Source organism: Euprymna scolopes, chromosome 7 (genome assembly GCF_053919585.1).
Source record: "Euprymna scolopes isolate OS-2025 chromosome 7, ASM5391958v1, whole genome shotgun sequence".
Classification (NCBI taxonomy): domain Eukaryota; kingdom Metazoa; phylum Mollusca; class Cephalopoda; order Sepiida; family Sepiolidae; genus Euprymna; species Euprymna scolopes.
In genome coordinates this window covers 166,911,775-166,927,420 of record NC_136488.1, presented here as the reverse complement: position 1 = coordinate 166,927,420, position 15,646 = coordinate 166,911,775, and the positions used below count along the sequence as shown (strand labels likewise).

The window sequence follows — 15,646 nt, the reverse complement described above, 5'->3', positions numbered from 1 at the left end:
TGTCTTCGATTTTGTAGCGTCTATATAGAATTTTGTCATATTAACTTCGTTATGTTTTGTTTATAGCTGACGTGTTGCTGTGTTGATTGGAGGGGGTAGTTTTGCAACGTACGACGTGATGTTTATAAGATTTCACTGTGGTTTTGAGGCTTTGGAATAACCAGGTGTATTTTGATTCATGTGTGATAATCCGTATATTTTTCATGCTAATTATTTCAAGCGAAATGTGTTTCGACGTTTTAATGAAAACAATAACAATAAAGATGAAATACATCCTAGCGTGGATGAAACGCGGAATATTCTGTGTAGCTTAATTGCGATATATATTTTATAACTTACTACTTAGCTCTACCTACGTATTGATCACTGTTGAAGTAAATACTTCAAGTTTACGCATACATTTATACTTTCGTACATTAATGTATGTGGTTAAATGAAGTAGTTATATATATATATATATATATATATATATATATATATATATATATAATTATTTGTATATATATATATATATATATATATATATAGAGAGAGAGAGAGAGAGAGAGAGAGAGAGAATAAATGGTTATATTCCAAAATTCATGATGTTGGCCATCTTATAATCTATTCCTTTAATTCAGTTGACTTATACAATTCTTGACTTATAAAATTTCTTGGATTTAATGACTTTGTTTGATAAAAATTCAATATGGTGTAATTGAAAAATATAAAGGTATTTGCAGCTTCTTTTCCAATTTTAGAATTTTAATCATGTCAAATCACACTTCAGTTCCTTTTGACGGATTGTTTGTTGCTATTTCTTCTGATGAATTAAGGGCATAATAGATTCACTGATTGATATAATAATTAAGTCATTGATTTGCGCTATGAAACAGATACGGTCAAGAATTGTATAAGTCAACTGAATTAAAGAAAGAAATTCTCTATATTGTTCTGTAATTACATTGAGCTTCTTAAATAAGGATTAACATATATTATAAGAATATATATTTCTACAGAAACACACACACACACATACACACACACATACATATATATATATATATATATATATATTTATATATATATATGTATATGCATATATATATGTGTATATGTATGTGTATGCGTGGGTATTTGTATGTATGTGTATTTGTATTTATATATATGTTTATATATGTATATATGTGTGTATATTTACGTATTTGTGTATATATATATATATATATATATATATATATATATATATATATATATACTAAGGCATGTGTTCTTCTCCCATTGACGTATGTGCATGTGCTGTACATATGTATGCGTGTGTTTGTGTTTGTGTGTTGTTTATTATCATAAATTTTTCCTTAATTTTATTAATCTATTATTTAAGTTACTCACTGAAATTCTCACCTATTTTATTTTATTAAAATAAACCTGTAACGTATAATTTCTACCTGCCCGGCTTATTTATTTATTTATATATATATATATATATATATATATATATATATATATATATGCGTGTATGTATGCATGTATATGTATGTATATATTTATATTTATATTTTTATGTTTACGTATTTGTGTTTTTATATATACTTAGGCATGTGTTATCCCCCCATTGATGTGTCTCCGTACGTTGTACAGGTGTACGCGTGTATGCGTATTTATGTGTATGTATATTATTTACTTATCATAAACAATTCTTTAATACTATTTTAATTTTTAATTTATTTTATTTACTTACTGATATTCTTACCTATCATTATACTATCAAAATAAACCTGCAACGTATAATTCATTAATTTATCCTCCTACTTTTCCTTCTCTTTTCTTTCCTTTTTTATAAATAATAAACAATAAATATTTTTCAATCTCTCCCCGCCCGGCTAAATCACTTTAAACCCCATTTGCAACCCGTTCCTTCCTCCTCCCACCACACCATGCCCACTAACATTAACTCTCCAACTTGTTGCTATGGTGATCCTTTAAATTAACAGTTACTTAAGCCGTTATAAATAAGAATAGCGTCTTTTAATTTTAAACCGTTATAAACTAAAAAAAAAAAACGTATATAAGAATTAACACATAATTAATATTTAATTATAACCGCTCTCTTATTATATACACTCCTACTACTTTAAATTCCAACGTCCTCTCCCTTCCACTCCCCCCTTCTTTTCTAACTCCCCTTCTTATTTGATTTTATAACTTAGTCCATCTATTAATTCTGACGATGCTAGTTGGATATTTCCTCTCTTTGAGGATCTTCCTCTAGCTGAAACAATATGTAAACTCATTCTGGACTCACAGTAATAAATTTCATATATATATATATATATATATATATATATATATATATATATATATATATATATATATATATAAGCTGAAGTATCAGGCATTGCCAGTTTGAATTTGATGTATTTATATATTCCGTCCTCCTACGTATTTATCTTATTGATTATACAAAACATACATTCATAATTAATGGCTTCTTTTCTCACATTCCCCATCAGGCAGGAGCGTTTTATTTTGTAGATGTCTCGCCAGTTGTACTAATCTTCTTTTCTAGTTTAATCTTTTATCTTCTAGTCTTTTTCTGTCAAAATATGATGTAAGAATTGCAATTCTTATTAATATCATAGTGCAAATCTCTTTTTGTTTTAACTATTTAATGTACAACATATATAAAGATGACATTAGTAATCCATTGTATTAATGAAATAATTAAAATTTAGTTTCAAGCGGTGCATATCTGAACACGGTGAAATGTATCTATAGAATTATGAACAACTTCTACATCAACATTTTTGGACGTAACCTCTAACAGGTGTGTAAATGTAGATGTTTTTTCAGGACTTCCAATGCGTGAACAACCAACATATAACTGGCCATGAGAAAACCAAGGTATCTGAAGATTAAGTCCAACAACTTTATGGCTTTATCCTTGGGATTTATTTATAGACATGGCAAAACTAATTTTATTGGAATTGTGAACGATTGAACTGAAATGACATGTCAGAAAGAATAAGGGGAATTCGAGGAATTAACACAGTTTCACCTTTAAAATTTTGAATTATTATAATGGCTTACAGAATATGAGTTTTCAAAGATTTTATTGTTAACCGTGTGTCATTACACAGCTTAAATGGATCAATATCAGGTTAGATTTCTTAATAATATAAGTGGAGCTCCTTCCGTCAATATCAGGTTAGAATGCATTCCAGGCGGTTGCAATGAATTCTACAGGAAATCCATCAATAACATAATCAATGGATTGATAACTTATCATATCAACAGCATCATTTCCAGGGGTCAAAATTGCTCTTTCACGAAGCCATCCAACATTGCAAAAACTTTTTTAGCAATATATGAGAAAACCTTTGTCATCAGGTCACCAATTCAATTTACCGTCTGGCCACATTGTAATGTGTGCAATTGAAGATCTCTATTCAATGTTATTGAACCAGTGACAATGAAAAAGGGGGTGATTTGTAATTTCATATCACATTTTAAATGGAAACAAAGAATTTTGGACCGAAACAAACGTTCGGTTCTCGAGGACAACATTTCGTTTGATAGATAAACCACTTATTGCAGACTATAACGTTTTGTTAGACCTATCTCTCTTTTTTTTACCATTCTAAAGGTAACTCATAGTAATATCAATAATTAAATATTAATAATGTAAAGTCCTTGTGTGGGATGATGTTTTTTTTACAAAAGATTCACAACTTATCAAGGCTTGGTAGCAATTCGAGGATAAGATTTAACGAAAGTACAGCAGTCAATGGGAAAATATCGTGGTAATCGTTAATAGTGAGAAATTGATGTACTTAAGGGAACGGCTCCTCAATTTGTTCATATTGGACTTGAAAGCAATCATATTGTAGTCAGCTGGAAAGCAGGAAAACGGAACAGAGTTTCAGAGGTGTGCTGTTCTAAGAAAGAAGCTTTGTTCATGGAATCTACATTTAGGTGTAGGCACAGATAAAGAGTGGCGGAAATTATTGATAGTGGTTTCAGTGGGACGAGTGCTTTCATGAAAGTCAGGCCAGAGGACCATAGATAGGAGCTCAGACAAGCACTTGCCATGAAAATAATGATAAAGTATATCACAGTTGGCGCTAATAAGCCGTTTTACCAGGTATGAAAACATATCATATCCGACGTAAAAACTAATGCAATTTCTCACAGCCATTTTGTTTTTGCAACCGAGTAATTAGTAATGCGCATGTGTGTAACTGAAGCAGACGACAAAGCAAATACTTTTCACCAATGCTGTGTATATTGCGAAAGGTGTTCTTAGCATAGAGGAGATTGGGGGTGTTTATTCCGAAAGCTATTCTTAACATGGGGAGATTAGGGTGTTTATTTCGAAAGCTATTATTAACATAGAGGGCTTGAGGATGTTTATTCCGACAGCCATTCTTAACATGTGAAGGTTGGGGTGCGTTTATTCCGAAAGCTGTTCTTAACATGGCGAGATTGGGAGTGTTTATTCCGAGAGCTGTTACTCATGCGCATTACTAAATCGTCTATTGTGAAAAAATGGCTGCCAGGGATTGCATTAGCTTTTACAAATGCTTTCATATTTGGTAAACTACTTATCAACTCGAAATTTAACTGTAATATTCGTTGTCAGCATACCCGAAAACTTATAAAAGTCGACATTTCGAATATGAACGGTGAGTTGTAGTTAATGTAAAAAAAATATCGAAAAAATTGTATTTTAGTCAGAGAGATATATTATTTAAAAATTTTCATTGAAATTAGTATTTGTTTTCTCAAAATTTAATGATTATTTATATTTTATTAGTTACGGAAATTTCTATTTTGTATTAAAATAAACCTCTATTTTGTTGTTGTCATACTTTTCTTGAAAATATTTGGTTTCAGTAAATGTATAAGGAAAACATTCTATAAAAACATAACACATGCATCTGAAATCTTTAGAATTTCGTTTGAAATTAATATTTGTTTATCATACCGATGAATGAATAAATTAGAAAAGATTTTATTCGTCTTATTTCCTTACAAAAAATAAAAGGAGAAATTGTGTATAAAAAAGAAGAGAAGTTATTTAAAGTAAAAGAAAAGCTATTTAGAAAAAAGAAAATTATCTAAAGGGAAAAGGAGTAATAATTTAATTTAAAGAAAATAACATAATAAAAATTAGACTATAAATATTTTCAATTTCACAATCTCAAACAATATTTGCGTATCACTTGTAAAAAATAAAGAAAAAAGAAAAGAAACGTAGGAACCTGACATTTGACAAAGTAAGCTTTTCTATCAAAACTGTACTTAGAATTTGTCCCCTGTCGTGAAAGATTTACTTATTTATTAAATTTTGTCTTCGCTTGTGAGAGATTTGCGGCAAAAAATAATTGTCCAAAAATATTTATCGTCTTAAAAGACTGTAAGAAATTAAACAGGAAAGTTTTATTTTCCAAGCTTGTAAATAAATATTTTGATTCCACTTGCCGTAAAATACATTTAAATTTAAAATCATGCGGGTATTCGCATTTATTAATACAAGGGCATGATAACAAAGTTTAAAAAAATAAAGTAATTAATTTGTTTGTAAACAAGCTGATGGTTAGAGCACTGTTGCGGCGGGCAGGTGTGGATTTAATACACACTCGAGGAGAAATATTTACGGTACTGATTCGTGGCCCGATGGTGAGAGTTGCTGACTGTCAATGCGACGTTTGTAGGTTCTATCCACGAAGGTATATGTCTAGCCGCTCTGATGAGTTGTGATACAACGAAACAGTACTGTATGTGGATGACAATATATATATATATATATATATATATATATATATATATATATATATTGCATGTAAATACAGTATATATAATACACATGTATATAATCAAATAAATTTATGAATGACACTGTAAGGCAGGGAAAATACCGTAACCAGGTGCTGGAAAAACATGGTATTCCACATTGTAACCTGAAAAAATATATCCTAGGGTCACCGTATCCCGGGGTTTACTGTATTGTGTTCTTATTGACATTAATGGATCAGATAGAGTATCTGTCTTGCAATAACTCGGTAAGTACATTCTTCACCTGACGAAAGGAGATATTTCCCGAAATATTGCAATACGGATACTTCTCATATAAAACGGATACTTCGCAAGTAAAAACAAAACATGCAAAATATAAATGTTATAATATATATACTATGTAAAAATAAGTATATATATATATATATATATTATATATATATATATATATATATATATATACTAGCGGGGGTGCCCGGCGTTGCCCGAGTGTTTGTTTCCGGGACGGGGGGGTATAAAAAATGTTATGGTAGGTAAGTAGGAAGGATCAAACCCGGAGTCATGAGTAAAAGTAGGAAAATAAAGTGTGAAAAAAAAAAAAACATCTGCAACGTTAACAGTTCGGCCACCAAGAAAAGTCCATTCCAGTTGTTTAGGAAAAAAAAAAACGACTACGGTAGGTCGGCGCGAACGTGAAAATATAATGTGAATTGTCCAGCACGCTAACCACTACGCCACAGAGCACTGCAGCTTAGTTTAATGATTTTAAATAACTTCACATGAAAGAACTACGAAGCCAAACCGGTGTTCTCTTCTCAACTGTTCCTTGTGAACGATCCCCAAACGGTGTTAAGTGGTGGCAGGGGGAGGAGGAATTTATTAGAGAGAAAATATTTTACCACTTCCATTGATCTTAACCGATTTTGGCCGTAACTTCTCAGCAGAAAAAGTATAGAAATCTAAGATTATCGAGGAATTTGAGAAATAATAAGCCTATAACACACCTCAGATATTGTTCTGCCGTTTGTGCATATTATATTTGCATGAAATATCTTGATTTTTAATCCTATTAATGTCAAAATCCGACGGGAAAAATGAGTTCATTTTATTTATATATATATATATATATATATATATATATATATATATATATAGATATATAGATATATATATATATAAGATAGAATAGAAAAGATAGATAGATAGAAGAAGATAGAAGAGAAGAGAAGAAGAGAAGATAGATAGAAGAAGATAGATAGAGAAGAGGAAGAAGAGAAGATATGTGTGTGTGTGCATATCTAATTAAAAAATATTTGATCCTACTTTCCAACACTTACATAACATTAATCGCGGCGAGACAGAAATCAACAGAGTCTAGACCAAACTTGCAATGATCTCCTCATGAAATGACATGGAGAGTAAAAAAATCCTCAGTATTTAAAACTACTTGGGATCGTTTTTTTGGGGGGGGGTTGCATCTCAGTACATACCAATTAGCCTCCTGTGCGTAATGATTAAATTGCCCGAGTCTGTGATAAATAGAGTTATTGTCAACCACCTCAGGAAAACAACCTGTTCAACAACACACCATATGGTTTCTGTTCCAACAGCTGATGTGCTGACGGTAATATCACACAGATAGATTAGTGAATCTATCGACGAAGACTTCGTTTTTACAGCAATAGCTCTTGACATATCTAAGGCATTTGATAGAGTCTGGCACAAACATCTACTTTAAAAGATTTCAATCTACGGAATAGCTGGGACTGTTCTGTCAACCATTAAATCCTTTCTCTCTGAAACCAACGACTAAGTGGCCGTTGATGAGCAAAAATCTGAAGCTCACATTATTAACGCTGGCGTGCCTAAGGAATTCATCCTGAGCCCAACTCTGACCTGAAGTATGAGGTATAATGAGGTGAAAAAATACAAAGTTAGCTTCAATCCAAAAATAAACTTCTATTTATTCACCACCAACGCTCAGATGCCCGCCTTGTTCAAGTTGAAATGAACGGTTCTCGTCTCAATGAAGCACCCGGTTTCAGCAAACTTTTGGGACTGACATTTACCCCTCACCTGAAATGGAAGATTTACATCAGACCTGTCGCCAAAATCACTGCAAAGATAGTGAGGTCATTTTACCGTTCCAGAAAATATCTCACTTTCGGCGCAATCCTCTAACAAAGTCAAAAACGTCGTAAGATAGAGTACAGAATCGTCTTCGAAATTTAGTGGATGGTCTTTTCGCCTCCTTATTTCCTCTTTCTCACAGAAGAAACGTTCGAGTCTATCTCTACTCTATCGATATTTTATCATAAGTGTTCGACTGAGCTCCAATCCAAGGTCCCTCCCCATAAAACGTTCACAACAAAAAATCGCCCAGTCGAAACAACCGCCCAAATCTTTCTTCATTCTCTTTCTGTGTTCAAAACTAAATGAACATTCTAGGAACAAAGTTTATTTCCTAGAACTGTCAGTGGAACGTAATACCATTTGTTATCTTCCTGGCTGACTATAACATGTTCGTCTTCAAGTCTAATATGAATAAGTTACTATTGAGTTGCCCATTTAGACAATCTAGCTCTACCCAAGTTCCACCGTAGCTGATCTTGGCTTCTATAATATAAATCCCAATCGCCGGTTTGTGTAAATGTATGTATGTATGTATGTATGTATGTATGTATGTGTCCTGCGCCGTATAACTGGACCTCCACTGCCTTGTGGGCCAATGTTCTTTTAACCAAAGGCTAAGCCCTGCAACCCTGACAGAAACCTCCAGAGGAGCTTAGGCCCTGTCAGCTGCGGTATACATGACCCACCGGCGTGTGGAGTAGGCTCTGGTTCCCAGCAACCTAAGTCCCAGTCATGGATCAAATGGCATGGTGGGTGGAGAGGGCTCCCGTAAGCCGTGGTGAAGGCAACCTATCGGAGAAGGAAAACCCTGATATAAAACCTGCGGCGACTGCTGATTCCAATGATGTTGACATGCTCTTCCTTTTGGTTCAATGTGTCAGTTGTTTAGAGAGTGGAATTATCTCAGTGCAAAGTCTTTTTTCACTCTAAAAAGCTTCAAGCACAGGCATTACTTGATATGTAATTGAATACACACTTTGCAATCAATGTGTATCTCGATAACTAAAAGGCTGGCTGTAGCCTGAAACGGCAAACGGACATTCAATGAGGACTGATGCAGATATGGGCGTGAATGGCATAAAGGCTCTAGAACTTCCAGGGTCTGGCCTGGTAGGTGTTCAAGGCACCACAGCTTGTACTCGGTCATCAGTCGATGTGCTGGACTATAGAAGGTTCATAGAGATGACCGTCTGGCACGTGCTGCTAGTTGCGCTCATGTTTGCGTCATTTGAGCCAGAGATATAATGAGTAATGGCAATACTCGAGAATGAGTTGCTACCATCGTGTCTCGCTAAAACTTTCGACACACGCGACCAACACTAACAAAATTGATATCGTTTGAAAGCTCAGTCTCTTGGCCGCCATATATTCGAAACATTGACCAAAAACATTCATTTTTCACCGTCAACTGGGACGTTTTTTTTTACAAGGAGGAGTCAGATTTTTGTTGATATTTTGGCAAAAATATTCCGCCTCGCGACATCAACGGATAAAAAATATTATTTCGAATTCCCCTGAGGTCACAAGTCGCGTGGCCGAGACGACTAAACGCTGTCCTTTTTTTTTTTTTTTTTCAAATTCTTTTTCTTCTACACGTTACAGGTTCGAGCCTGCTTGCTTGCTTACTACTTTTTTTGCGTTTGCACGGTTGCTCGCTGCTACTATAAATTTTTTAGGGAGTTTTGAAAAAAAATTTTTAGGGCTCCGTTGATCAATACCCTTACCATAAAACCTCTCCACACCCGGTCAACGCTGGATACCCCGACTAATTTTTTTTTTCTTTTGCGCTCGCACAGGTACTCACGGATATTTAATTATTTTTAATAGTGATTTTGGTTGCTAATATCCATGCTATTTTTTTTGTTGTTTTTTTTTTTTTGTTTTTGCTTACAAAATTTTAGTTTCGGTTTCGCTTCTGTTTGGTGCCACCCAAACGGCGCCCCCTTTCCTCTGTCTCCGTTGTCATATTTTTTTTTTAATTAAAAGCTGATTTTACGTTCGGCTAACCTAACCCCCCCACTTTCCCATTTTTGTAACGACAGGGCAACGTTGGCCACTGAAAATAAACTGTAAATTTACCAAAACATATTTAGGATGTGCGTACACGTCAAGAAACGAAAATGTCATATTCCAAAAATTACGTAAATTGATCGAATTTTTAAATAAGAAAATCGAATTCTATGAGGAAGCGATGTGCCCTGATCTGCCATATTTAATGAATGGAGACAACTCAATTCGAACTACCAACATTTTTATACAATCTTGTAGTGGATGCAATATAGTATTAATCACTAAAAATTGTAAAAAAAAATATTTTTCAATGTATAACAAATACTTGATCAATTTACATAATTTTTAGAATATCATATTTTCGTTCAGTGGCGAATGAAAATTTCTATGCATTTTTATTTTCAGGTTGAATTCTGAATAAGCAATATATATATATATTAACAATATTTAAACATATTTTAATCGTTTTTGTATTATAAAAGAAAATACGGATAAAGTTATAAAATATTATTTTTACATGACAAAAATAATATCGTAACGCATGCGCGTCAGGCGTTCTTTCTTGAATTGATTAAAATAAAATAAAAAGTGACGTTATTTCGCTGACAGTGTCGTTGGCCAGTCGTAGGCTTTCAGTTTTCACGTTCGATCCCACGTAACTTTAGTCTTTTTTAACTTTTTTTTTAATGGTTTAATATTTAAACAGGGTTAAAAGCTTTTTATTTGTCATAAAATTTTTCTTATTTCGATTTGATTTTTTTCTTTAAAAACAAAAACTTAATTATTTTCCAGCTCGCTTAAATTGGTTTTCACGTTCTTCGTGTTTTGTTTTTTTGTTGTTGTTTTTTTACACCTCTCTCCACCCGGGCTGCGTTAATTTTTTTTTTTTGAGGAGGGGCGGGCTTAATATCCTTGCTACACCACTTCTCAGCACTCGAGTAAGGCCGGGTACTCCCGTTAGTCCCATATAAAAACTTAACCCTTAGGCATGAGTGGCCTCTGGGCTTTGATAAGTGGTGACCTTACAAGTAAAAATCAAACTTGCTGATAACCATTACATACTTTCAATTTAATAATCAACCACAAATATGTTTCATCACACAAAAAAAAAGCTTATATGTTGTTTTCTATGTAAACGTGTTTGTATTATTCTATTCTTTATCATTATTAATATATTTGTAATTCTTTTATTTTTTAGCCACATGTTCCGAAGGACGAATGCATCACGGTCGCGGAACAATCTCATGCTATTGGAAGCTCTCCTCTCCTTGGAACCGAATTCTGTGATTTAATCGCTCTTCGAAAATATAGACAGAAAATGGAAACCCAAACGCTGCAGCATTTGATCAACATTTTACTTTGAGTGAAATTATAAATAAGAAAATTCCTCCATTAAAGTTCGAATTGGCCGGATTTGAATCGAATCGAAACATATCATAATTTAAAACGCTATAACCTCAAACACAGTTCATAGAAAAAAATGTATATTATCATATTTGTTTACGTTTTGTTATGCTAAAAGCTTTTTCCTAACAAGTTTTAACAATTAAGTGAAATTAATGAATAAATGATAAACCAAATATTTGTTGCAGGAAATAAAAAAAGAAACGTTATGTTTTCCAAAGTGTTTAAAAGAAAAAGGTTATCCCCTTTGCTCATACTTGGTCTTAAAATCAAGGTTTGGAAATAAAGCACATTAGTCAGGTGATAGAGTTGGCTTCTTGGTTTAATTTATAAACGTATAATTTATGCGAGTTTAATCATTTGAAGTCGATATTCATTTAAAATATTTTAAAATAAATAAATACATTATTGATTTAACATCAAATTCATATACACATAACGGTATATAGGCATTTAGTTACAGAATAGCCATTTACTTACGGATTATTTTTAATGGCTTATCAATCAACCAGTTCGGACAACTAGTTTAATTCGGAGTCTTGTAATTCCAGGTCATTAACCATTTGAATGCATTAATTAATCCTTATCCTTGAGTGTTCTTCGAGCCTTGATAAGTGGTGATTCCTTTGTAAAAAAAAAGTGTAAATATGGTTTTAATTAAAACTAGTACCGATAATTACATATAAAGGGAGATAATTATAGCGCTAATTTTGTCTGAATCAAAACGTTCTTCCTTTATTAAGGGGCTCATTATAATTACATATAATTTACCTATAAACATGATTGCTTCGTTTGTTGACGACTCATACGAAGAGAGTCTGACAAGTGGCAACAAGTTCGTTCTTAAATAATTTATACATTAGTATATTTTACAAAATAAAAAGAAAACAAATAAGTATACTATCCATCTCTTAGTTTTTGCAACGCATTTATTATTGTTGTTGTTTTTAGAAGTTTTTATCCAATGAGATATTTTAATTATTACTCATACCCTTTGAAAATAATTATAGGGTTAAAATAAAATTATCACTCTATTTAATTATATTTATATGGCGTACTATTGTCATCTTTGACTTAGTGCATCTGTGTCCCATTTGAAGGTCCTTGATAAATTTCTTCTTCACTGCAACCTTTCTCTCTCAAACGTGATGTTGCTAGTGTCAACCTTTTCTACAAGTGCTATAAGGGCATGTATATCTCAGAATTGTCTGATCTATCACCTGCTTCCTTTCCCTCAGCTCGTTTGACTCGTTAATCTAAAAGTCCTCATTATTTCACTGTTTTCATACTTTATTGTAATAAAACTCCCTATTCCAGTAGCTTCTTTCACAAGACAGTAAGGCTGCGGGACTTACTTACTGCTCACTATTTTCCTGCTATCTACAGGCTGTGTCTTTCAAGACTAAGTTTAACGGGCATCCCCGGTCTTTACAATGATCATCTTTCGTTTCTGTTAGCTCCTTACATTAAGTGGCTTCACGCCTCATCTTGGGTGATTTCCATAAAAGAATTGTTTCATAAAAAATAGCATTTCAAACCAAGAACAAACTCCAATATTATATTAATTTTGTTATCACATAAGGTTTGCTTACGATCATTGTAGAGGCATTGTTGATCAACAATTGTATTATAAAAAATAACTTAAGTGAAAATATACCTTTATATATACCTTTATATATATATATATATAAATATATATATATATATATGTTAGTGAAACATTCATGCCAAGCGACTTAAACTTGAATCAAGATGGAATTTTATTTTGATATATAAATCCATTATATACACAAGTACCAATACCTATGTATATAAACGCATTCTTGCACACACATAAACGTGATCGGGATTATGAAGGATAGTTTTTAATAATCTGTTTAAAAAATACAACAAAAATGGACACGTTTAACATAACATTACTCCCTTTGTTAAATCATATATCCGGAGTACATCATGACGACAACCATAGTTGGTTTACAACTCCGCCAATAAACATGATAGAGATCGCCGTTACAACTGGAGATATAGGAGGTCTTTCCAAACTGGAGAGTGCTTCCAACGCAGAGGCCCTTAATATGACGCGTTTCATCGTGCAGAAAATCTGCGTACCTATCGTTGTCTTCCTGGGCGTCGTCAGCAACACTTTGAACATCGTCGTGCTAACCCACAGATCAATGAATACATCGACCAACGTCTACCTGACGGTACTCGCAATTTTTGACACGCTTTATCTCATTTTCAGCATGACACTCAGTTTAAAGCACTTCTCCTCAATCAACGAGATGTCTAGCTACAAATATTGGACATTATACGCGCGGGTCTTGACCGACATTTGCAGTAATGTCGGCGTCTGGCAAACCATCACGTTTACAATCGAACGCTACATCGGGGTGTGTCACCCAATAAGAGGTCACGTCATATGCACCCCTCAGCGAGCGCGTATCATCACCGTAATTGTGTCCTCCATAGCAGTTGCGGTTACAATACCAGAATTCTTCGAACGGATTGTTGTGGAAGAGACGAATTCAGACAACCAGACAGTGGTAGAAATTACATATTCAGAAATAGGCCAATCCCCGTCATATCAAACTGTCTACCATATGTTTCTCACAATTTCATTCACTTTTATTCCTCTTGGGTCGCTGGTATTTTTCAATGGGTTGCTTATACGGGCGGTTGTGAAAGCTAATAAAATTAGGCGCTTAATGTCAAAGGCGCCACTTCGTAAAACAAGCGAGAGAACCGGCAACGAGCAACAGAAGATAACGCTGATGCTAATAAGTGTCGCCATCGTCTTTCTTCTGTGCCAGTTTCCGGGCGCGATCCTGCTATTGTGTTACTCCTACATACCGAGCCACAAGTGGACATCGACCCTAAGGAACGACTTCCGCATCGCGGGCAACTTCACAAACCTTCTCAACCAGATCAACTGCTCGGTCAACTTTTTTCTCTATTCACTGATCAGCACGAAATTTCGACGAACATTTATGCAGGTATTTTGCTGCGGACGCTGGACCATTGTTCGCCATTCCAACCTCAGCCGGACGGAGACATGCAACCTGTATCGGTCCAACCGCCGATCGTCGAGTGCGGTAACGTGGTGTCCGACACGAACGAACGCCGTATCGCAGACGGGTCGAAATACCGTTAGAGCATTTTCTTACAAGGACATGGAAAATGGAAGTCCAACTCGACTTCCGGTCTACGTTGATCTCGAAGAATATGCACCGTTTCCTGTTTCTGACAAGAATTCTTCAGATGGAAAAGATTGTACATTGTGAATAATATATATATATATATATATATATATATATATATATATATATATATATAGGTATGTAGTAGTTGGAATTATGTTTGCTACATCTGAAAGTGTATTTTAATAGATTTTCCATCGTCAGTTATTGTTCAAATGCGTGAATAATAACATGAAACACTGAAGCGCATGTGTGTTACCAACGAAAATAAAAAGTAATGCAAGTGTTTGATTTTCAAACAAAGAAATATAGGAGACGCTTTGTTGTGTATATTCTAAGAACGTAATGAGAAATATTTTTAATGTTTGTATCAATTTCATCACTAACTAATGAACTACACACACACACATACATACAAACATACATACACACACACACATATATATGCATATATAAATATATATATATATATATATATATATATATATATATATATATATATATATATATATATATATATATACATATATGCATATGTATGCTGGAATAAAAATGAAAATGCCACGAAATATATTTCGGAAATGTTTTAACTATATAAAATATTTAAATTGTCACTGTGGTAAAGTACATCATGAAAGTTATTTGTGGTTTTCAGTTAAAAATTTAAATGTTTTCAAAATGTTCACGTTACATATGATAACAACAATTTAAAATGTATCCGAAATGTCAAAACAGCATATTTAATTTATGTAAATATTTGATTCATTTTTAACCGTTATTTTATTGTTAAATGTTGACGTTCCAATAAAATTATTTTATCCGTAATATTGGTAACTCTTACGAAGCGTGCGCATTTGAAGCGATTATATTTATAACAGACATGTCAACACATTGACTTACACACGTGCATGGGAAGCAAACATTATTTTGTAAATATGTGTATGGTAATAATGAATGACCAACGAAGAGTACATTTTATAAGAATGAAATGTTGTGGATCTAATTCTAAATTGGATCTGCTTGGAAAAAATCGATTTTCTAATATGTTATACAGGACAAATGTTGGTGATGGACAACGTCGAATGTTAAAAATAGAGGCACTAAAACATATATTTCATTATATA

General features: G+C 33.3%; 1 protein-coding gene across 1 annotated transcript in view; it reads left to right on the top strand.

Moving 5' to 3' along the window:
- LOC145280132 (sex peptide receptor-like) overlaps positions 1-14,958 on the top strand; it is a 636,688-nt gene extending 621,730 nt beyond the window's left edge. The window contains exon 5 of the mRNA XM_080131899.1: positions 11,120-14,958. Within this exon, the coding sequence (XP_079988025.1) occupies positions 13,221-14,606 (1,386 nt within the window). The 5' untranslated portion in view covers positions 11,120-13,220 and the 3' untranslated portion in view covers positions 14,607-14,958. The remainder of the gene's footprint in view (positions 1-11,119) is intronic.
- The last annotated feature ends 688 nt before the right edge of the window (positions 14,959-15,646 follow it).